Source organism: Psammomys obesus, unplaced genomic scaffold, assembly GCF_907164565.1.
Source record: "Psammomys obesus unplaced genomic scaffold, mPsaObe1.curated_primary_1811, whole genome shotgun sequence".
Taxonomy (NCBI): domain Eukaryota; kingdom Metazoa; phylum Chordata; class Mammalia; order Rodentia; family Muridae; genus Psammomys; species Psammomys obesus.
This window is the reverse complement of record NW_026586463.1, coordinates 3,971,626-3,994,757: the sequence shown is the minus strand read 5'-3', so window position 1 is coordinate 3,994,757 and position 23,132 is coordinate 3,971,626. Positions and strand designations below refer to the sequence as shown.

The window sequence follows — 23,132 nt, the reverse complement described above, 5'->3', positions numbered from 1 at the left end:
AAAATTGTAGGCTTCTCTTAGACTGGTACTGTGTAATGTTGGAGGGATAAAAAGGTTCTTACTTGCAGTCTCACATTATTGCCACCAACCTTAAGTGGCTACTGGGTATACCTGAAATGAGGCTTACAGAAGTGATACATGTTCATTTCGTAAATTTTATTTAAGTGATTACATTTGGCCATACTGAAAGGATTTTCAGGTCATCACCATAATATGTGCTACTTCTCTATTTATAGTTTTGCCAAAGGTTAAATATTAATGTACTAGCGAGTACGTGATTTTGAAAGTTAAGACATTTTAATTATACGATTTTTAATTATAAATTTTTTTTTGAGATCAGAAAAGCAAATGCATTTCACTTATTTTGTGCAGGCTCAGAGCTTTCACTGATCTTTTTAAGTTGTTTTATTTACTGGCTTTTTTTTTTTTTTTTCCATGGATAGGTTTTTCCATGGATAGCCCTGGCTGTCCTGGGTCTGGCTCTATAGACCAGGCTGGCCTCAAACCCATACAGCACTCACACTATCTGGGGCTGGGGTGGGGTGTGGTGGTACACGCCTTTAATCCCAGCACTCAGGCAAGGCAGGGAGGCAGGCGGACCTCTGTGAGTCTGAGGTCAGCTTGTTCTACAGAGCCAGTTCTAGGACAGCCACAGCTACACAGAGAAATCCTGTCTCCAAAAACTGGGGTGTGGTATGGAGGGCACCAGAAAACATGCGACCTTGACACACAGGAGCAGTGTATTAGTACAGCACCTCGTGTGGGTGTCTAGGTGGAGAGCGTTTAGTGAGGGCGCTGGTACAGCTCCGCTTTCACTGCTGAAAGGAGCAGGGCCATAAATGACCTGAAGAGGAAGTGAAGACTGGGGCCCACGCCCTCCATATTTGGGGGAGAGGCCAAGTCGAGTAGCATACCATAAACAGCATCCAAAAGAGTGACCCTGGACCTCTGCTGTGCTGAGCTCTTACAGAGCAGCTGAAGGGAGGGGCATGAGTGAGGTCAGAAGACCCTGGCCTTAGCATCTGGGTTAGTGTCACCTCTGTTCTTAGATACCAACCGTCCAGTTTGAAACCTAGTACGGTGACCAGCTGGCTCCTTGACACATGACCTGCAGAGGCAGCTCACTTACCTGAAAGGACCAAGTTATGTGTCTCTGTAACTCTGAAGTGTTAGTGCTTCAAAAACCAATCAAAATATGAAAAGCAAGAAGTCTCAATTAATTATGGCACAGTCTGTACTTTGAAAAATATATTCAAAAATTAATTATTTGGGCTTCACCAATATCAACGCAGTGATAGTTTTAAGCCTGTCAAGAATAAAATTAAACATGAAATTAGATTTTGAAATTTTGAGATAGATTTATCTGATGGTACAATAAGGCTTTTAAATTTTTATTATTACTATGTTTTAGGAAATACAAGCATAATTTATAAACAACAGAGCATAAAATGCTAAAATTATCTTTAATGACTTTTAATGACAGCAACTTCATCTTTTAAAAAGTATAGAAAAAAAACAGTATAGAACAGGATTATGAAACAGATGAGATCAAACCTGAGTAAAAGCCATTTCCCTCCTTAAAACTGTAACATCTCAAGACCAAGAGAGTAAAAACGTCTGTTCCCAAACATGGCGTCCAAGTCCTCCTCTTGGTCACCAGGAGCCTGAAATGGTGTGTTGGCTTTTACACCCAGGGGCTTACACAGACACCAGCCATGCCAAGCTTCCATTCTTTCAGGCACACAGCTCATTTCTAGGCCACTGCTGTCTTCCCAGCATTCACTCGTCAGGTAGGGCCCGATTCCTCTTAACTTTAATACCGGACAATCCAGGTGTTTTGTCCTCTCAGCGGGCCCTCTCAGCGCTGCCAACTAAGTCAGGCCGCATCTGTGTTTCTTCACAGGAATCTTCAGGTCTGTTACTTGCGTGGATACAGTTCTAAACGTACTCCTACGGGCTGGACGGTGGGCTCTTCAGGGAAGCAGACAGGCACAGACTACAGCTAGTAGTAAGAAGGCTGACAGTAACCTAGAACCTTCTAACTTTAGACTGTCATAAATACAGGTGCACACACAGTTGCCCAAGTTGTCACTTATCAACACCCTGTTCTCCAAGAGCTACAGGAGTAAGAGATGTGCTAAATGTGAGAAACTAAGAAAAAACAAACAAACAAAAACCCTTGAGAATTTCTAGACAACAGACATGAAAATAAAATAAAGAATGGGGAAGCCTAGGAGCAGGCTTGTCAGCTTGAAAGCAATAGCTTCAAAGTGTTTGGATAATTTAGCTACAGACAGAAATCTACACGCAAATTCTGTCTGCATTTGATGAAAATGAAATATAACTAAGCGGATACCATTTATCTATGAAAGTTAGTATGTTTAGCACTCATAATAATACATTCAACCTTCACAGAAATGCTGGCTGTGTCTGTAATACTTGCTAAAAAGAATATTATCTGAATCTCACTGAAATATTATCTATGAGTAGATACATTAAGGGCTAGAACTGATCTGAGGTTTCATGCGCAAAAGCCACCAAGGCCCCAGAGGATAAATGACTTTGGTGTGGGTGACACAGGGAGTTTGGGATAGATGTGCTCAGGGTGGTATGGCCAAAGGCTGCCCGGAGGGGGATGGGAGATGGAGTGTGGCGAAGGCGGTACAGGCTCAGGCTGCACAGGACTACCATACTGGCACTTCTGGACTGTTAATACTAAATGAAGTTTGCTTTCTGTGTCTCAGTGCCTAAAAAGAAATTTCATGACTATTCCTAGAAGGTGTTTATGAGATTTGCCTCTCATTGCAGTAACAACAATTTCTTTCTTTCGTAAAAAAGGAATGTCTTTTACTCAGATGAGATACCTCATAATTATTAATATTAATGTGATAGGGACATTAATAATGTTAAGATTACTTCTGAGGGAAAATGACTGGTCCATTAAAATATTTTCTTTTCTGTAGATTACTGAGTGAGGGGGCTGATTATATATAACACTTCTGAATGATTAGCTGTGTCACAACCCAAGGGGGAAAAAACCATTAAAGGTCAACTTACATTTTCTTACAATTAACAGAAATAAAACTTACAATTTTGATGAACTCTTCATTTACAACTGCTGTCATTTCTAACAATGTAACACACGCAATGGGACAAGGCCATTTATTTCTGCAGTGTTTGCTATTTCTTTTTAAAGTTTAAAATGAAAAAAAGCTGAAGTTGTGCACGTTTCATGGAAGCACTGTTGGGGAAGGGTGTGGGTGTAGCTTTTGTGGAATCTGAGCAGAGGTGAGGGTACATTACGGGAGTCGGCCAGAGAATGGCAGCATGGGTGCTGGGTAAGGGAAGACTTGGTAAAGCTCTCCAGCACGCAAGGCCAAGTGTACACATCTGATCTTATGGCCACAAATGGTCCGCAGCTATGTCTCTACTTACCAATTTTAAGATGTGTAAGTGCACCATAGCAAGGTAACTTAGAAACTTTGGTGCTGCTCTATGCTAACAGGTTGGTTCTCAATGCTTTTATGGCAGAATGAGTTAATTCGTTGAGATTAGAGAATACTACATGTTAAACTACCATGAAAATAAAAATGTAAGAAACATTTAAATCTACTAATATGTCATTGAAAATCTTATTCATATACAAATTTCATTATTATACAAAGGCTTTCACGATGCTACCTTTTAATTTAAAAAAGTATAGAATAGAAATCTTAATTAAAAATTTTTCACAGTGCTGCTAAGATGTAACTGAAGCGAAAGAGGAAATATTAACATTGATTATCTGTGAAGCCAGAAGTTCAGTGTGAAACTCACGCCAAAAGCTTTTCAAAAAAATAAACAAATATGCAAACATTTATAAAAACTGCCATAATATTCATTCATGCAAGCATCATACACATTAGATATAATAAAAATCAGGTTTAATGAGGATTTTGCTGTTTCCACACAAAAAGTTCTGTTTGAGGTATCACTGTAAGACATGCCAATATGGCACATTGGTAAATCAACCCAGGGCCTACCCTAATAATCCTGACCAGCACAGAATCTCCCTGCCAGACCTTCTAGTAAGCTAAGTGATTCTCTTTAAAAAGGGGATATTTTAATTGTTATAAAAACATGAGGCAAGTGCTAAAAACATGCATTTCATAAAACAATGACTTTGCTATAAATACTTTCATTATTATCTTCCTGTAGCTCCTGTTTGTTTAAAAACTTACTAGTTAAGGTCATTAAAGCAGTTTTCTCATTAATGATATTATTTAAAAAGCCTAAACTTTAAAAACAACATTGAAGAACCTCACTATCTTCATACCATTACAGAGGACATAAAGCTATTAAGTATCAAGAGCAAGTCACTGCCACCAAAGTAGCTTCACCACCGAGGGCAGACAAGACACAGGAGCTGCTGTGTAGATTGTTTGACTGCAGTAAAGCCATGTGCTAGTTAACTGACTAAGCAACAGCCCTAGTCTAACACACACAGACACAAATAGCCAAAATGGTGTGCTTTGTATGTACACATATCTATACTTGAGGCACAGCTGTCAAGTAAGAAGATGGATTTAATACAGACAGGCAGAGAGATAAGGGCCCCAACCTGTGAAAATGTCTTTATGGAAGAGGCTGGGATTTGCCGCGAAGTATAATTATATAGCAATTCCAAGGAAGGTACAATAATTGAAAAAAAAAAAAATTGAATTCTTCAGTTTCCTGAGTGAGGCCAAAGACTCAGTTACTTTTTGGTGAATTCAGAACGGCTAAGGGAAGAGCGCTTTTCCTTTTTTCTCTTCTTCTTTTCCTTTTTGTGGTGTTTTCCTTTTTTTGATTTGTTTTTTTTCTCCTTTTTCTTTTCTTTTCTCTGATACTTTTGTCTCTTCTGTTTCGAAGAGTCCTCTTCGGCGGAGCTGGAGTCAGACCTATGGGCAAGAAGACAAAGTGACTGGCACTGCAGTTACACTGGAGAACTGAGTAGGGTCTGAGCTGCCTCAGGTCTTGGGAGAGGAAGGGTACCGAAAAGCAGCTTCCTATTCTCTTTAAACGCAAATTCAAAACTTTTGCTGCTTGGTCACAGAAGCTGATAAAGCCACAATCTCCATTTTGTTCAGCTTGAGTTAATGCGGTGGGCTTTAGGCTCGCTGAGAATCCCCCGTTTTTCTGGGGTTGTCACAGGCTTGCATGCTGGGCTGCCTGCCCTTCAGAATGTTATGGGGAACTGAAGCAGAGCTCGCTGACCTCAGGCACACAACCCACTCCTGTAAGCGATAACTTGTTAGCATATTCTCTTAAGTCACAAAAGGATGCAATTATGGCTCAATAGAAAAAGGATCCTAATTGTTCCTCAGTGTGAATGGGTAAGAGCTGCAAATTAACAAAATAAAAGCACTTTTGTAATGCCTGTGATTTTTCATGATAATGAATTTGATCCTTCTGCTTGCAGAGTGATAGAAATGAACACTTGTATTTCCTTGTAATTTTTATTAGTTTCAGAAAGGGTGTTTTTAAATGAATACAGCATGTAGATGAATGAAGATAATTTATCATTATATTTTTCTAATATTTAAACACAAAATTGAGGGAACACTCATAAAATTGTCTTCTCAGATATAGGCATGCAGGGTGGGGTTAAAGAAACAAATAAACAAACAAGTCACCTTTTTAGATCTCATGTAAAGCAAAAACAAAAATATATGTGACAACACAGAAACTGAGTTAATTTAAAATGCAACAGGCTTCTTAAAAGTTTATTCATACAAGTAACATTACATGGACTGAGCAAGTTATATTTATATATTTAGGAGTCTATCTATCTCTTATATTTCTATTTATATAGAAATATAAATATATTTGAAAGTTTTTAAAAGAGAAGTCATGGATTTAAGAAAGAGTGGGGAGTGGTATATGGTATATGGTTGGTATAGGGCTGGAGAAATTTTATAATTGCATCGTAATTAAAAAATTTTTTTAAAAGTTAGCTCAGCAATCTAAATATTGGGACTAAAATCCAAATTTAGAAACTTCAAGACAGACCCTAGGCAAAGTGAATCCATGGGCTGCAGGATGGAGGGTTCCCTGTCCCTAGGAATGGCTTGGGGAGCCCCTGACTCCAAGCTTCCCCTCACTTCCTTGCTTTTCTCTTGCTGGTCTGTTTATCTGCACACACACAGCATCTTAGAAAAATACCTGCACATTTTTCTTCAGCTTTTTGGTCCTGGATTCTCATCTTTAAGGCAAAACTAGGTTTGGGCATAGCACACTAGTAGGTGGCTATCTGTGCATGCATGAAGATGCTTGGGATTCAGGACCTAAGGCCTGTGCGGCTTGACAGAGACATGTCTGAATATAATTCAGTCAGGTATGAATAATAATATAGCATAATATAAATAAGCATGCACATATGCATATATATATATATATACATACATATACACATGTAAAAAATATATACATACAAATATATCAGAACATGGAAGACTATATAGCTCTGTGTTTCCTGTAAGCAATCCTGCCTGCTGCTATAGCACAAACAGCAATACACTAGTCAGAAATTGAGCTCTAAGCATCTAGAAGTTCTGTTAAAGGTTATTCAACTCCTAACACCTGAAAGTGAGCTAATGTTTACAAATTCACAAGTTTTCTGAAGTATTAAAATATACAAAATCAAGTGCATTATGGAATTAAAGTGGTAACACCAGGTTAAAAAAAAAAAAAACAAAAAACTTCTGAGAGAATAAAGTCCAGACTAGACCTAACTATGATCACATGCTCACAAACATGTCTGCTTCTTTTAGTATGAATAAGACCGTCCTTAATAACCAGAGAAGGACTGGCCTCTCACTTCATTTGATCAGTTTCTTTAAACAGTCGTTAAAAGTCTTACCAGCAAAATTTAAAAAATGGCTAGCGAGGGTTGTGAAAGATCTGAAGAAAGATTGGGCTTACAAAATTCTATCAATAAAGCAATTTCTTAGTCATGGCAATAAAAGGACATAGACATTGAGAATCCAATTTCAAAATGAGCATAAAATAAGGCTTTAGATGTGCATCCAATTAAAATCAGCTCTTGTTATAAGCATAAACTCAAGAACACAAATGTATAAAAGGGAGCAATGCTGACCCTCATCAGGTCCTCGATTTGCTCCAGTGAGAAGAGGTGAGGTGACTGAGTGATGAGTTCAGTTCTGACTCCTAATTTCTAATGTAGAAGGCTTTGCTATTTTACTAAACATCTTATTCTCATAAAGAAAACCCTAATAGTAAATGAACTAGACTATGTGAAAAATAAAATTTGTGAGCCTTCCTGGACTAACAGCTTATGGTTTTTGTTTTCAACAAGTAAATAACTCATTAAAATGTACCTTTTCCTCTTTTTTTTCAATTTAATTTTCTCCTTGCTCTTTTCCTTTTTCTTCTCCTCTTCTTCATTTATTCCTGTAAGGGAGAAAGTGGTGGAAAAAAACCCACCAAGAAGTCAGCATGAGTCTATGTCCTAATATGCAGTTTGTGTGTGTGTACACGTGTGTGATTTTTAGTTTACAGTTAGAACAATGAAGACAACAAAAACAGGATTAAGAGGTAAAAGCAAGGACCTCCAAGATGACTTCTTTCATAGATGTTAATGACGATATAATGGTAATTATTTTCAACTAGGGAACCCCAGAAGATCACATTAGCTCATAAACTATATCTTAACAAGTTTCGAAATGAAGTCATATTGGGCACCTTGCTGATAACAATAATACATAGCTAGAAATTAGTATCAAGAGGAAAATTGGAAAACTTAAAAATATGTATAATCAAACAACACATCCTGACCTAGCTTCTGTGTCAAAGAAGAAGAGGAGTCAAAGAAAAGTAGAAATGAAAACACAGCATACAATGGGCTTCAGCAAGAGCAGATGAAGAACAAAGTTTGTGGCATTAAGCTTCAGCCCAGCTGGATTCCTCAGTTAGCTGCTTTTCTTACTTCAAGTGGGAATAATACAGAAATTACTGTTTGAAGCACTCCGAAAACCTAAAACATAATGAGTTTAATCTGTACAAATCCTCATTTTAAATAAGTTAACATTTTACTTCGATATAATAGCTACATAGAGAATGTGAAGTTTATAAGTGTACAACTTCCTGTTTATCCCATTATAATAACTTATAATAGCTTTAGATACAAGATGGACTATAAAAGGAGAGATGCCTCCTTTATAGTCAACTGCAGCTGTTTTTTGTTGTTTGTTTTGTTTTTTTAAAGTAATATAAAAAGTCTTATATTAATCTTTTAATGATTTTTAAAGTTACTTTTACTTATGTGCCTGTATGCCTTGTGTGCAAGTCCTGTGGAAGTCAGAAGAGGGTGGAGGATCACCTGGAGCACAAGCAATTGTGAATATCCTGAGGTGAGAGGTGAACTCAGTTCTCCTGGATCCATAACACGCCCCTCCTGCTGAGCCCTCTCTCCAGCCCCACTTAGGTAAATCTTGGCGAGAATATCTCCAAAAGCAGAAAGGAAATTCCTAGGGCTTATATATTGGTAGTCTTAGAATTCTTGCTTGTTCATGCCTCAGATTCTTTGTGTATTTAAAATTGTAAGCTTCTGGTTGTCTAAAATCTCTGATATTTGTCGGTGGGAGCTGGAAGTCTGATATTCGTCTTATTCCAGTGTAAATGAAAAAAAGCAAAACGCCAAGTATGGAATCAGAAGAAGACTTGCCTCCTGGTCTCAGAATTGATACTATATTGGCATATAATTTTATGCCAATGCCTTCCGTCAATGCCTACATTCTTACCTATGCTGCAGCCCTTGCATGCAATAGGAAAGACAACTTTGTGATGAGCACACTTACATAAGCGTGACATGACAAGACGACGAAACAGAGGGGGGAAGGCACTGCTTACTTTTCTCCTGCAGGGCCTGCAGTCTGCTCAGTTCTTCATTCTCTTCATCACTGTCCTCACTACTTGTGCTGCTGACATCCAATACAATGTCCCTTTTGGGGTCTACCCGGAGAAAGTTGCGGCACTCAAATGTCAGATGACCAGCTAAAAAAGAAAACAAGAAACGAGAGGGAAAACTACATGCATATCTGTGCCCTTTGTTTTGGTAATTCACAGTAGGCAACGGAGCACAAGTTCACTCACCAAAGCTGTAACGTGCATCTTGTTGCTACCTGTGTGGAACGTTCCCTTTGCTTTTGTTTGGACACAGTCTTCCAACAGAACTCTTCCCTTACGCACTGGAACTTCTAAGTCAAGAATCACTGCGGGGGCACTTGTCATGGACTTGAGAATACCGAATCACTGCCTTTTCTCTTTCTATAACCACAGGTTATTTTACATTATTTAGATTAGGGTAACCAAAAACACACTCTCATACACGAAACTTCATATTTTATTCCCTCCCTGTAGCGTTTCCTCCTTGGCTTGACTACTAACTCATGAGGTTACATCTTTCATCTAATTAACGTGGTCATGATGCATAAGCATCAACAAAACTAAAAATACTTCTCTAAAGGCTGCAAAAAAGTAAATACTTAAATCCAATATCATTTTTCCTAAAATTGTTCTAAATAGAAAGCTTCAGTCATTGCTCACTGTGATGGTTATCACTAACTTCATGTTGCAGGGTCAAGGCTCACCTGAAGACAAGCCTCTGGCATGCTTTGAAGGTTTAGATTAGGTTAGTAGAGGTGGAAAGACGCATCCTACACAGCATTCTGTGGGCTGGGTCGTAGACTGAATAAAAAGGACAAAGCGGGGCCAACCAGATGGTTCAGCAGGTAAAGCCATTTGCTACTACTGAGCCTAAGGACCTACGTTCATCCCTGGGACCCACATGGTGGAAGAAGAGAACAAACTCCCCAAGTTTTCCTCTGATGTCAGATGTTGCCACAGCACATGAGTGAACACACGCATACAAACACAGAGGGGGTGGGGGAGAGGGAGGGAAGGAGAGAGGTAGGGAGAGAGTGTGTGCATTTTAGTGGTTCTATTAAACCTTTATGAAGTTCTGCCTCAGTTCTATCCCTTCCCAACAGAACGCTGGGATTACAGGTGTGGGTCACTGTGCTTGTAGTTTGCGTGGTGCTAGGGATTGAATTCACAACTTAGAGGACACTAGACAAATGCTCTACTGACTGAGCTCTGTCATCAGCCCCTATAAGACCATTTTTGTAACAGTAATTTCTTAGCACTGGAAAAATAGATCCTACCTCAATGTAAACTGTACAGTTCATTCTTTATACTTAAAAGGTAAAGATTTGGTTGCCAAGTCCTTATTGTTCTTTTTTTTTTTAAACATTTGAAAGCCACTGTTCTTTTTTTTTTTTTTTTTAAGATTTTTATTTATTTATTATGTATACAGTGTTTTGCTTACATGTACTGCTCACCAGAAGAGGGCATAAGATCTCACCATGGGTGGTTGTGAGCCACCATGTGGTTGCTGGGAATTGATCTTTGGTAGAACAGCCAGTGCTCTTAACCTCTGAGCTATCACTCCAGCCCCCGTCCTTACTGTTCTTTTCCTTGTAATTGCTATTTTATAGGTTCCCAAATAGATCATGAGCATTCTTGCTAACTTTCCTAGATGGTTAAGTGAAATTTTCCTAATCCCTGACTGTCAGGTAGGGTAGGAATCTTGGCTTTATGTGACTGGCTCCACTCTAGCCATCCCGCCACTGTCAGGGCCCTGGAGGCCATTCAGTGTGTGACTCACTGCGTGTTCAGCAAGCAGTCCTGCTTTAAGACCCTCTGCATCCCAGCACCGAGATGGGTTGTCTTTCCTTATTTTGAGCTGGGTTTCTTGGTTTGGTCCTGCTATTATCACATTCTTTCCTTCCAGTGCTATGCACTTGGCCCAGAAAAGAGGGCTTCAACTGTAGCCCAGCTTGCTTAATTGTGACCAGAATTCCTCCTGACCCAATCTTACTTCACTTGTTAGCTTTATACCCAAATGCTTGGCACTGAAGTGAGCATATAAGAAAAATGCTTAGGAGTCCCACAACTGTTTTAGCTTTAGTTAATGAAAGTGACATGGCAAATTATTTGTGAAACTGCAAATAAAGTTCGGTTTTTGTCTGTTGCTGTTAGTTTTCTTACTGGGTGTAAGTGAAGATGCTAGGATATCATCATGTCCCCAACCATTTGTCTTCTCATGGCTTCTTTTCTATATAGACTCTCAGGTGATGGAGAGGAAAGAGTTATTAGACTGTAAGGGGCTGGAGAGTTGACTCAGTGAACAAAGTACTATATCTCCTGCAAAAAGAGGTCAGGTTAGGTTGGCATGGGGCCACTTGTAATCCACCTGGCAGGCAGAGACAGGGCAAGCTGGCTGAGTAGCTGAATCATCAAACTCTGGGTTCAGTGAGACACCCAGTTCAGTACGACACACTCCAAATGTGGGTTGTACCTTTCCATAAGTTGAAAGCCCAGATGGAATAAAAGAGGAAAAAGGATGCCAGCAGTACTTCCGGTCTGCAGTTAGGTGAACACAAACTGCATTTGCCATCATGTTCTGCAGAGACAACAGAGCAGACCATAATAGCTGGAACCAGGAAACCAGGCGCTAAGGAGAAGCACAATCCCTCCCATCCTGTCCTTACATCTGCCATAGTAGCCAGAAGAGAAAAATGCAATGGCTGACAGTTCTGCCAAGAGTGCTTCTCACTCAGGGGGAGAAGAGCAGGCAGCTGAGGCAAGTGCCTTCCCACACATTAAGTAAGAACACAGACTCCCACCTTGCATTATCTACAAAACCACATTCAAAGAGGATCAACAGACATGAAACTCCAAACCACCAAACTTTTAGAAGAAAGTATACAGGCAAATCTTTGCCATTTTGTATTTGTCATTAGCAACTCTTAGATTTAACACCAAAAGAAAAAAAGAAAAGATAAAATTTAATTTTGTCAAACTTAAAAAAAATCGCAAAGAATATTACCAGGAAAAAGAAAAACAGAATGTGGAAAATACTTATTAAACATAGATGAGACAGGCAGAGTGCAGGGAATCATATGAAAGACAGGGGAGTTCGTAAGACGTGGAGAGGATGGGGGCGCCACAAGGACCAAATATATCTGGGCCCAGGGGTCTTTTCTGAGACTGATTCTCCAATCAAGGACCATGCATGGATATAACCTAGAACCCCTGCTCAGATGTAGCCTGTGGTAGCTCAGTCTCCAAGTGGGTTCCCTAGTAAGGGGAACAGGGACTGTCTCTGACATGAATTCAGTGGCTGGCTCTTTGACCCCCACTCCTCCTGAGGGAGGAGCAGCCAAGCTTGCCAGGCCACAGAGGAGGATAATGCAGTCCTGATGAGACCTGATAAGCTAGGGTTAGATGGAAGGGGAGGAGGCCCTCCCCTATCAGTGGACTTAAAGAGGAGCAGGGAGGAGATGAGGGAGGGAGGGTGGGGTTGGGAGGGAAAGAAGCAGGGGCTACAGCTGAGATACAAAGTAAATAACCTGTAATTAATATAAAAAATAAATAAAAAACCAAGTGAATAAACTGTAATTAAATAAATAAGAAACTTGTTAGATGCTTCACACTCTCATCTAAGTAAAACTCAGTAATGCATGACCTTGTCAAAAGAAGGCAAGACAAACAAATCAGAAAAGAAGTACAAATGGGCAAAACACATATGAGCAGTTGTTCCCAATTACTGGGGAAAAGCAAATCAAAACGACAATGAAATAGAGCCTCACAGCTACTGGAATGGTCTAAACTGCTCAGAACACTTCCCACAGCAAACTTTCTACACCAACAATTAGTTCTTCACTCTCTGGGTACTACCTGGCTATCATACTATTCAATTCATTCCTGAATCTTACTTATTCTTCGTGTGTGTGTGGGGGGGGGGCATGCACGTGCACCAAGGTGTGCAAATGGAGGTCAGAGGGCAAGTCTGCAGAGTTAGCTCCTTCCTTCTATGTTTATATGCACTGCAGGGATGGTCAGCTAGTCAGGCTAAAGTGGTGATCACGCTACCCACCGAGACAGCTCGCTGGCCCAGTCTGGACACCTTCCAGGCTCAGTGCAGCCCCACAGATTAAGGATTCAGTTTCACAAGGCTCCCCAACTTCAGATGTCAATCAGAAGTCTCGGCTAGTCACACAGACTGGCCAGCTATGAAGTCAGAGTTCCCATAAGCTCCTCATCCCTGGTAATTCACTATAGTGTTTACTGAGTGAAAGGAAGCAGGTAACTTGCCACCTGCACTTTATTTTGATGTACACAGCTCACAAGCAGCTAAGTGGAAGAGATGCACAGGGGAATATTGGGGTGTGTCTGTGGGGGTGACTCACTCTGGATGTGCCATCTCCTCAGTATCCCAGTATATTTAGCAACTCAAAACGCTCTAAGAACCCTGTAGTTTAGGGTTGTCTATGGATTTCCATCATAAATGGGCACGGCTAATTAAATCATTGACCACCAGAGACTGAAGTCACCAGTATGAATTCTTGCTCCCTTTCTTGGAGGACTGGCTTTAACCTTCCAAACCTGTGTGGTCCTCTGGCAATCAGTGTCCATGCTGAATGCACAAAGAGTCATAAGAAGAAACTCAAGTTTGGCTGGAAAATATTTGTTACAGGTAACAAAAGACACCCTATTAGCTCTTTCACTTGGGAAATTCAAGGGTTTTTACCCGATCTGTAGCTGGAAGTAGGTAAATTGATCAAATATTCTTATTATCACTCGTCTATAAATTCTATCAAATTGGAAAAGTAATAAATGCTGGTGAGTATATGGGAAAATGAGAAGCCTTATTTATTACTAGTAGGAATACAAAGTAGCCAGTAAAGAAAAGTTAGGTGGCTTCTCAAAGTCCTGCAGACAAATCAACAATCCCACTCCTAAGAGTATTCTTACAGGAATGAAAATCAGGGCCCCAACAATGTTCACTGTAGTATTATTTGTAATGCCAAGAGATAGAGACAACTGAGTACCTACCTCAGAAGGATAAAGAAAGTGCAGTATATTCAGACAACGCAACGGCATTTTGCCGTAAGAAATAATGTCAACATGTGTACACAGTACAGCATGGCTTAACTTTGAAACATGCCAGGGAAAAAGCCAGACACCAGGACAATGTATAGCTCCTCCAGTCAGAACTACGTAGAACAGCAGATATTATCAAGGGCTAAAGAAAGGAGGGAGCAGAGTTTCTGCTTCAGATGGAGTTTCTATTCCAAAACAATTCAGAATAGAAAGTGGAGATGACTGTCCAGAACTCTGAAGGTGATTAAACCTCAGAATAATACACTAAAATAAGATTCTATGGCTGATATGGTTTGAATAGGAATGGGCCCCACACAATCAAGTGTTTGAATGCTTGACCCATAGGGAGTGGCCCTATTAGGAGGTGTGGCCCTGTTGGAGTAGGTATGGAGGATGTGTGTCACTGTGGGGGGTGGGCTTTGAGGTTTCAGAAGCTCAAGTCAGTTGTGTCCTTCTGCTGTCTGCTTATCAAGGTATAGAACTAGCTCTCAGCTCTTTCTCCAGCACCATGTCTACCTAATGCTATCATGCTTCTCACCATGATGATAACAGACTAAACCTCTGAACCCCATTACCACCTACTGAGTCAACTACAAATCCTGGGAAGGGCTCAGGGGCTACACACCGAGCTGCTGATGTCAGGATACCAAGTCATCCTTCCCTCAGGAAGCAAGGGCCCAAGAAAGCAATCCCAGTAGACAGAATGCTGCTTTTCAGCACACTTACGGTAGCCACATTTTCTGCAGCCTGCTCTGACATTGTCCTTGTTGCAACCTGAAATAAAATTGAAGAACATTTGGGAAAATATATGTAAGTGAAAATAAAGACCTTATCATATGGTGAAAAGCTACGATAATCATTTGTACTAACATTTCCTGGAAAAACAAAAAACAAAAACCTCTCATCTTAGCAACACCACTCAATTATTTTGATGAACAATCAACTCATTAAAAGTGAATTTACCCAAATTCAATAGGAACACAGCATTATAGTTGAGAGCTTTAAACATTTTAGGAACCCCACACATAGGGGAAGAAATTCTAGAAGATGGCCTAATGCTGAAATGTAACTAATTTCCAGTGTGTGTGTGTGTGTGTGTGTGTGTGTGTGTAAGCATTAAGGTGTAACAAATATTTTTCTGTTTTTCAGTAGAAAGAAATAATTCCACCTTTCTCAAAGAAACTGAAGAAATTCCCTACATAAAATTCACTGTAATTGTTAGGTGAAATAAAAAAAATTACTTAAATTCACCACTTGAACATTGAGAAAAAAACAAAGTAATCATGTATCCAATTCTGATAAATGTTTACAACTATTCACAATATTTCTGTGTTGTCAGTATACATAGATGGTGTTGCCACAGCAAAACAGGACTCACTGTGGAACAAAACTGGATTAACCTGATCTAAGGCTTCTCCATCATGAATATAATTGTATGTTGACAAAAAAACCTCAGAGAATATGGGTCAGTATTAAGTTTGTTTCCATAGAAACCACAGATGTTGAATAAACTGCTTCATGCACCAGTATTACTTCTGCAACAGACCAACAGTAAGAGGCAGATGTGAAACCATTTCACCTCAGCCTGGGCTAGACTTGAACTCATTATATAGCAAGAAACACTGATGTGAACTCATTCTTCAAGTGTTTCATATTTTTAGAATGAATAAAACATGACATTCCTCTCAGGCTATCTTCTTTAACAAAACCAAAACTTTTTATGACAAAGAAATGCCCAGATCTCCCTACAAGCTTCTTTATCACTAGCCTTTGGCTAAACTAAGATCCCAGCTTCATTTGTGATTATTTGCAAGATTATCTGGCCAATGAAAAGTTTCTACATGGGCCTATTAGGCCACAGCAAATGATACTACAGACCTGAAAAACAGTGATACAATCATAGCTCATTCTGTTATCAAGATCTGGCTTCTAGCTAATCATTTGTAATCTCAACATTTGGGAGGCTTAGGCAGGAGGATCATGAGTTCAAGTCTAGTCTGGGCTACATAGTGAGTTTGAGGCCAGTTTGGATGACATGAGACCCTATTTGGAGGTTGGGGGTGGGGAGTCCATTTTTCCAAGGCACTGATTACAGTGGCAGGATGTTCAGTTGGCTTTGCTTCACCTTTTATGTTTTCTGAGCATTGCCAGCAAGGGTTTTCTTATTCAATAAACCCCTTGGCCTCTTTCTTTTGCCATTTAATCATTAGTTTCTGTTGTCCGGACAGTAACTGTTGCTGGTGTAATGGTACTCCAAAATCTTTGTCAAACTGATCAGCAAAGCCACTTGGTGAGGTCCCTTCCCCGGGCAGAGATCCACTTTCCCTCCCATTTGCAGCTCGCGGATGTTCTTGGTTTATTTATCACTAACCAGCTTGGGCTGGTCGGTGATGCCTGCCCATTTCAAGTTTTCCTTTGTAACCAGACCTACAATCGAAAGGTCACTTTAGAAGCACATAATAAGACCACGTTGTGTGTGTGTTTTGGGGATGGGGGTGGGTAGAGGGTTGCACAAAAACCTCCAGCAGCAAACTCAGATTACACTTGAGAGGTTGCGAAACAATATTTGTAACTTGCAGAAAGGACTGTGGAAACTCCGTACATCCTGAGGAAAGGACCAACAGCCACTGGGGAAAAACCAGAAGGGAGCAAAGAGTGGGCCAGAAAGTGTATGGAAAAAGAAACAGTAATGGCTCTGAAACACGTAGAAGACATGTACTTTTCATTATATGTGAAATGCCTATTAGAAACAGTGCCAGGATTCTGTTTCACTTCTCAGAGAAGCACAGGTTGAAAAGCTTGAAGAGACCATTGAGTGGAGCTTATGCTGGAAAGGTGAGTGGGGAACAAAGTAGCACTGCACCAGGCCTTAATCCAGCACTGTTCTGCCTGGGAACTTCTACAGTTTACCTGCACACATACAACTTTATACAACTATGTATAAAGTTAACTGAAGCAACATACCTTGTAACTTTAAAAATATAAGTAGGAAAATAATACATAAATTATGGTATGAAGGAATGAGGCCAGTGTTTTGTGAAATGGAACAATCCCTAACATACAGGAAGAAGAAAAGAGGCGGCAGAACTGTTTGGGATGTTGCATTTATATAGCATGGAAATTGAACTTTACTTCAGTTATTTCTTTTTTTCTATAGTCTATCAAACACACAGAGTCTTTAAACTGCACATATTTTATTTGCAGGGCTTTTAGTATATGTAAATTATTTTAGTAAAGCAGTTAGCATAGAAAAAGCAACAGCAAGAAGCAAAAGAGAAAAGAAAAGGATCAGAGAAGAATGAAGCTGAGGCAGGAGGATCATGAGCTGTGGGGGTTACACAGCAGAGACAGTGTTTCAAAGGGTAAAACAGAAAAGGCTAAAGAAAAAGAGAAAAACCAAAGAGATTCTCTTGGTTGCTCTCTCAAAACAGAGAAAACATCAGATTTGATATAAATGCACTTACTTAGAAGCTACATTGTCTATGATTCCCAAGCCAAAAATTAATTCTAAGAGGATTTGTAGATCTGGCTGGCCTATGATTTACTATGTTGGCAAGTCTGACTTCAAATTTATAGTGCTGTTCACGTCTCTAGCTCCCCTGTGCAGAGATTCTACCCATGTATACCACACTAGACTCAAAGTCAACATTCGGCCACTGAAAACAGTAACTGTCAGGTTCCAGCTCCAGGAGATGACAGTCTGGGCTCAGCATAGGTTGGACATTCATTCTTCCTCAGAAACCTTGTTTCTACTTGCCAGAAGCTACTAATTTCTTATCCACTACTATTGCCCCTCAATCACCACAAAGGGCACCTAATTCTCTATTAACTCCAACAAGCCTCCCTCCAGCAGGTCAGGGCCCCACACTCAATCCCAGGCTACAGCTAACCTGCCTGCCTCCCCCTGGAATATAACCCTTATAACTGGCAGGACTCTCCCACCATTTATGCTGCCTTCTGTGCTTCCATATCCCTGCAGTCTGCTTCGGTCCCCACCTTTTCTCTTTCCCCTGGAAAAGCACCAGTGGCAGACTCCTCCAGATGCCTCTGGCTATTCTCCCTCTCTCATCGTCAATAAAAATCTTCCCCCTTGATCATGGGGCAGCCGTTTAGGTGGTTTCTTTACCATCACAGCAATGAGTAGAACTCAGTTTCCTAGTTTTACTGTTTGCCTTGTACTCTGAAGATGTCATCATTTAACTTCAACAGTAAGTGTAAGCGACTGAGCTGTGTCTGTGACATCTTTTCACTTTTAATTTGATTAGATTCAGTAAGAGTGGGTTTGATTCCTTTTTGTTTTGCTACAGATTTTCCATTTGGTCATCTTATTAGCATTTAAGTTAACATACTTCAGGGCTTCAATAAAATATTAATTTATTGCATTTTCTTTTTTTTTTAACCTCAAAAAGTAGGGATATTTAATATAGGAGTGCTACTGTCTGTATAAAACATAAAGCTGAATGAGAAAATAAAACTCCAAGTGTTTAAGCCTTTCCACTAGTTTATATTCCTAGCTGTAGATATACTCTTCTTTGGGAGCTCACATGAGGTAGTGAAACTCAAATAGAAAAAACAAAACAAAACAAACACAACCAGAAATTAGAATTTCCTCATGAATTTAAAAAGCAGGCTAAATGAATTTCTTGAAAGAGCAGAGGTCCTACTGTTTAGTTTAAAATATCTTCTTAATCATTTGACCCCAAGACAGGAATGAAAGTAATCCAGTCATAGTCCCTTAAACTACTGACATGAAATAGCTAACTTAAGTAAATGCATAGAATGCTTCCTTCTTTCGCCTCACAAAATAACCTATCAAGAAAAAGCAAAGCTGGGTATGGTGACACCCTAGTAACCACAGTGACTGCAGCTGGAGGCCTTAGCTTGAGGCCAGCCTACTGTACTGTGAGTTTCAGGCAGATCTGAGCTACACTTAGCAAGGAATTATAGGGCCAGGTTAGAGAAATCTCAAAGTCTCCTTCAAAAACATGTTGCAACTGTTTCCAACTAAGAACACCTTGTGGTTTTTCCCAACCCTAAGATCCCTAACTTCCCTTTTCACTCTACCCCAAATCAATGGGAGCTTAAGTGGGGAGCCCAGGTACCTGTAAGTCCTAGATATGTAACCAAACGTTATTGTCATGGGATATTAAGTTTCATCTCTTGTCTACTGAAACAGAATCAAGTCTGCCAGCACTGGACTGTGCTTGTCATAAATGAACTACAGATCCTGTATATGGGTGTAGCTGTGAATTGGTATTAGAAAAGCCATAAAAATAAAGTCTCACTACAAGAAGCTACATCATACTAGGTTACCCTACCCGTAGTTGTAATGCATGACAGACTGTGCTGGGCAACATGAAAAACAACATACAGTTTTGCTACTAAGCATAAAAAGTGCAGGCAGCTGAAAATCTGAGGCATGTGTGGACTATAATGAAGGAATGACAGTAACAAAGGTGCACAGCACAGGTAGAAAAACACAGGAGAGGTAGGAAAAGAGCCATGCCAGTTATTTTTACATCTTTGGAGAATACATAAGGAGGACAGGAAAAGGCAGAAAAGAATCGGTAATACTCAGGAATACACATTTCATTCTTGTAGAGAAAGGAGCTTTAGTATTTTAGAAGCTGAAGAAAGACAAGGAAACAGCCAGTGAAAAGTTAAGTGGCTTAAAGAGAATTACAAAATCCACAGATAACTGGATTCCCTGCCCCCTCTGCCAGGAATGATAGATTCAGACATGATTTAGGAACATTATTTCAGCAACCATGTGAGAGAGAAATGAAGTTACCTAGAGCATGTTTGAGGAGTGAGGAAAGTTGGCTGTGGTGTGAGCTCACATTTTCATTATTACGTAGATGCTTCAGCAATGTGCTCAAGGGATGTGAGAATGAGATCTTAACTTAGCCATTGTCCTCTTCTTCTACCCTGGCTGTACAGACTTCACTGAGAGACATAAAAAGGTCAGCTTCTGTGCCACCATCATCAGTAACACACATTGTCACTTGTGCCAGGTCAACTCCTGACGGAGAACAGTGACTTAGAACAAAACTTCAACAACCGAGCTAATCAGAACAACTATGAGGGGAGGGAAAAAAATGTTCTAAAGCAAGTAAACTTCGCTGAATCCTATGCTCAGTGCTATTTGTCAAGTAACTAAGTGTCTTAAGATTTTTCTAAGGTCTTCAGGATCTCATTGTTACCTACATAATGGCTTACGCTAGCATACAATGCTGAGGAACAGCAGTGGAAGCACGTGACCATTGAAACAGACAAGGCTGGTAGTTTGTGAAAAGCAGCCTCATTACTCCATAGTTATACCTTATAATAACTAGGAGCACAATCACCCCAAGCTGAATCCATCAACCTAAAATAAAGGAGCATGACACAATGCTTGTCCTTCTTGATGATCTCCTCAATGGAGCCCTATTTTCCTTCCATGCAGTGCCTGGATCGATCATCCAAGAAATTATCTTAATACCTTCTGGGACTGTATTTTCTAAAGCAGTTGCATTGTGCAGTCATGCCACCTGTCATGCCTATTATCTTGATTTTTGGTGGGTTTAAGCAGTTTATGTAAGTCGTTCCATCTAGCTTAATGACACAATTTATTATCATGCTCAGAGGCATTATTTTGAATTGAAAGGTTAACATATTTTTTTTTTAACACTGGCCTCAAATTTAAGAGCATCTCAAACAAAGCTAGAAGAAAAGTCGCTTTTGTCCCTTTTCTTAAGTAGCACATTTTCATTCCTGAAGTTTTACAGTGTGTCTCCTGGTGCGTTTATACTGCATGGACACTCAGAAAGCCTGCTCAAAGAATGAGCAGGGTTGGTAGGGACAATGCTGGGTGCAGCGGTGACGCAGTGGTCACCAAAGCCTCTCCGAATGCTCAGGCAAGCTATGAGCATATCCCCATAAATGCTATTATTCCCTCGGCTCCAGATCTTGCCTTCAGACATCATCCACCGTGTCTACACAGTCCCTCCTGCCTTATGCCTTGATTCCTATAGTATGTGTTGTTTTTGACTCTGACTTCTTGCCTAATATCCCTGTATTCTCATGCTGTCTATTAGTTATTTCCACTCTTGTGCGAGACTAACTTCAACACAAGCTCCAAACTGACCTCGTGGCCATTTCTCTAAACTCTGCTCTTGACAGGTGTCTTCCCAGTTATGAGGCCTCCCCAATTAGCTAACATCAAGAACCAGGTGAATCTCATTTCCTCATTACCACATCAAAGCAATCTTCAATTCTTAGTGATCCTACCACCTAAAACACACCTCCAGCTTAGCTGCTTTTCTCTTAATGAAACCACATCCTCAATGGTGTCATAACTCACCAGAATCACCCTTCATCACCAACTAACTTAATCACCAAATTAACTAACTCTCCTCTAGGCTACTGTATCCTAAAGTGTAATTTTCTTAAAACCTTTAAGTGGTCTATTAACGTCCTAACAGTTTGTATTGGCTTATAAGGTCCTTCAATCAAAGGAAATCTCCTCATGGAAAATGCATTCACATGCATGGTGGCTTTGGAAGAGCTAGGGTGACCTGCGTTAGATCTTGAAATAGTCAAGTTACTTGATTTCTCAGTCTGTGAAGTGGGAATATCAACAGCTATCTCACAGCAGTGGCCCTTAAAGTAAGAAAAAAAAAAAAAATACAATGTTTGACATAGTATCAGATACATGGGTTACATAGTAAATGTTAGCTAATGTGATTATCTCTTTAGTTAATGTCTCATTTCCATCACATTAGCGTAATGAATGTTAGCCACAGTAGACATCTTTCATTTCCTTTTCTACTTCCTCTCCCTGCAGGCTCCCCTCCCTCTCACATTTCTTTAGGTCTCACCTGGAACATCCTTTTGTACTCTCTATTCCCTGCTAGGTATCCTTACTATTTTGCTACATTAGTTTCACTTTCTGTAAATTCCCCCCTCTCCCCGCTGAGTTCTAAGGTATCTATCATGCTCCACTGCAACACACTTCATAAAGAGTGTACAGTCACCTCTCTTCTCATAGCTCCAGATGAACTCCTCTGCAAACTGCGGAAGTTAAGAAAGCAATGCCCCTACGCTTCAACAGCCATCTCTAGAATAAAGTTCAGAAAAGGCTGCCACAGAACAAAAGACGGGAATCAAACAGTAGCGGGAAGGGCACTTTTAAGCAAAGTTGGGGCTTCAAAAACATTTTTAGGGTCTTTTCTACAGTACTGTGACATGTGAATCTTCAAGAAGGGAGGCGTAATATATATCTTAAAAGCTCCTGCCTGAAAATAGGGTTCTGCAGAAACACCTCCTGACCAAGCCAGCGGGTTTGGATAAGTTCTTGCAGCTCCAAGAACTCCCCAGAAAGCTGGAGCAGCAGACAAAAACATCCCTGGAGCAGCTTGCCGCTTTTAGGTTAGAAACCTATGAACATAAACGTGAAACCTAGAATCTTACGACTCTTTTACAGGTAGGGAAACTGGGACTCAAAATGGTACAGCAACTGGCCTACAGCCACAACTACAGGTAGGAAGAGCTGGAACAAACTCCCAGATGCGCTTTTCGACTTGACTTTCAGTACAATGTGTATGGCTACCTGGGTCCGCCAAATGTTCCTATTTCGGACTTTATTTTGAAACCCCATGAAAGTTACCGTCAGTCTTCTGGGCAACTTGTCCACTTAGGCCTACAGTCCACTGCTCCCAAGTCCTCTGTCCCTCCTATAACAACACTTTCCCTGTAATCCTGTGCAGTTTGGGCTTGCCTGAGAACGACGGGAAAACGACCTCTCTCTCTCTTTTCTTACCCTCTTTATATCTGTAGTGTGAACTTTTTCATGTAAACCAACCAACTCTAAATTTTTAGGCCTTTGCCTGAATCCGGGAGGTCTCCCGGCCACCCCGCACCCTGCACTCCCCTACGCCTCTGGTGTGAGAGGGGCCCTGCCGTTGATCTTCACCTGGGACTGCCATGACGCAGCAGAGTGGGGTCGCCGGAGTCCTAGGCTTTCGAGATCGTGTAGCGTTCAAGTCCGTTGCGAAGACAACGCACAATCAGAGCGATCTCTCCCACTTAGCCACAACAACTTCTCTCGGCCGGGGAAGGCCGGATGCACTTCCAGGGTTGGCGGAACTAAGGCGCTGCGGATGCAG

The 23,132-nt window shown here is 40.5% G+C and overlaps 1 protein-coding gene across 1 annotated transcript; it reads right to left on the bottom strand.

Moving 5' to 3' along the window:
• Positions 1-1,444: 1,444 nt before the first annotated feature.
• On the bottom strand, positions 1,445-23,100 carry Srek1ip1 (SREK1 interacting protein 1). The gene is made up of 5 exons (XM_055601914.1): positions 22,940-23,100; positions 14,713-14,760; positions 8,890-9,033; positions 7,359-7,431; positions 1,445-4,919 (listed from the first exon to the last, which is right to left on the bottom strand). The coding sequence occupies exons 1-5, from the start codon at positions 22,950-22,952 to the stop codon at positions 4,736-4,738; spliced, it is 462 nt and encodes a 153-aa protein (XP_055457889.1). The 5' UTR covers positions 22,953-23,100; the 3' UTR covers positions 1,445-4,735.
• Positions 23,101-23,132: the final 32 nt, after the last annotated feature.

Coding starts and splice junctions, on each gene's coding strand:
- Srek1ip1 (XM_055601914.1), bottom strand. Junction 7,432..8,889: donor GCAGGCCCTGCAGGAGAAAA/GTAAGCAGTGCC, acceptor TCTCCCTTACAG/GAATAAATGAAGAAGAGGAG. Junction 4,920..7,358: donor TTGAAAAAAAAGAGGAAAAG/GTACATTTTAAT, acceptor TCTTGCCCATAG/GTCTGACTCCAGCTCCGCCG.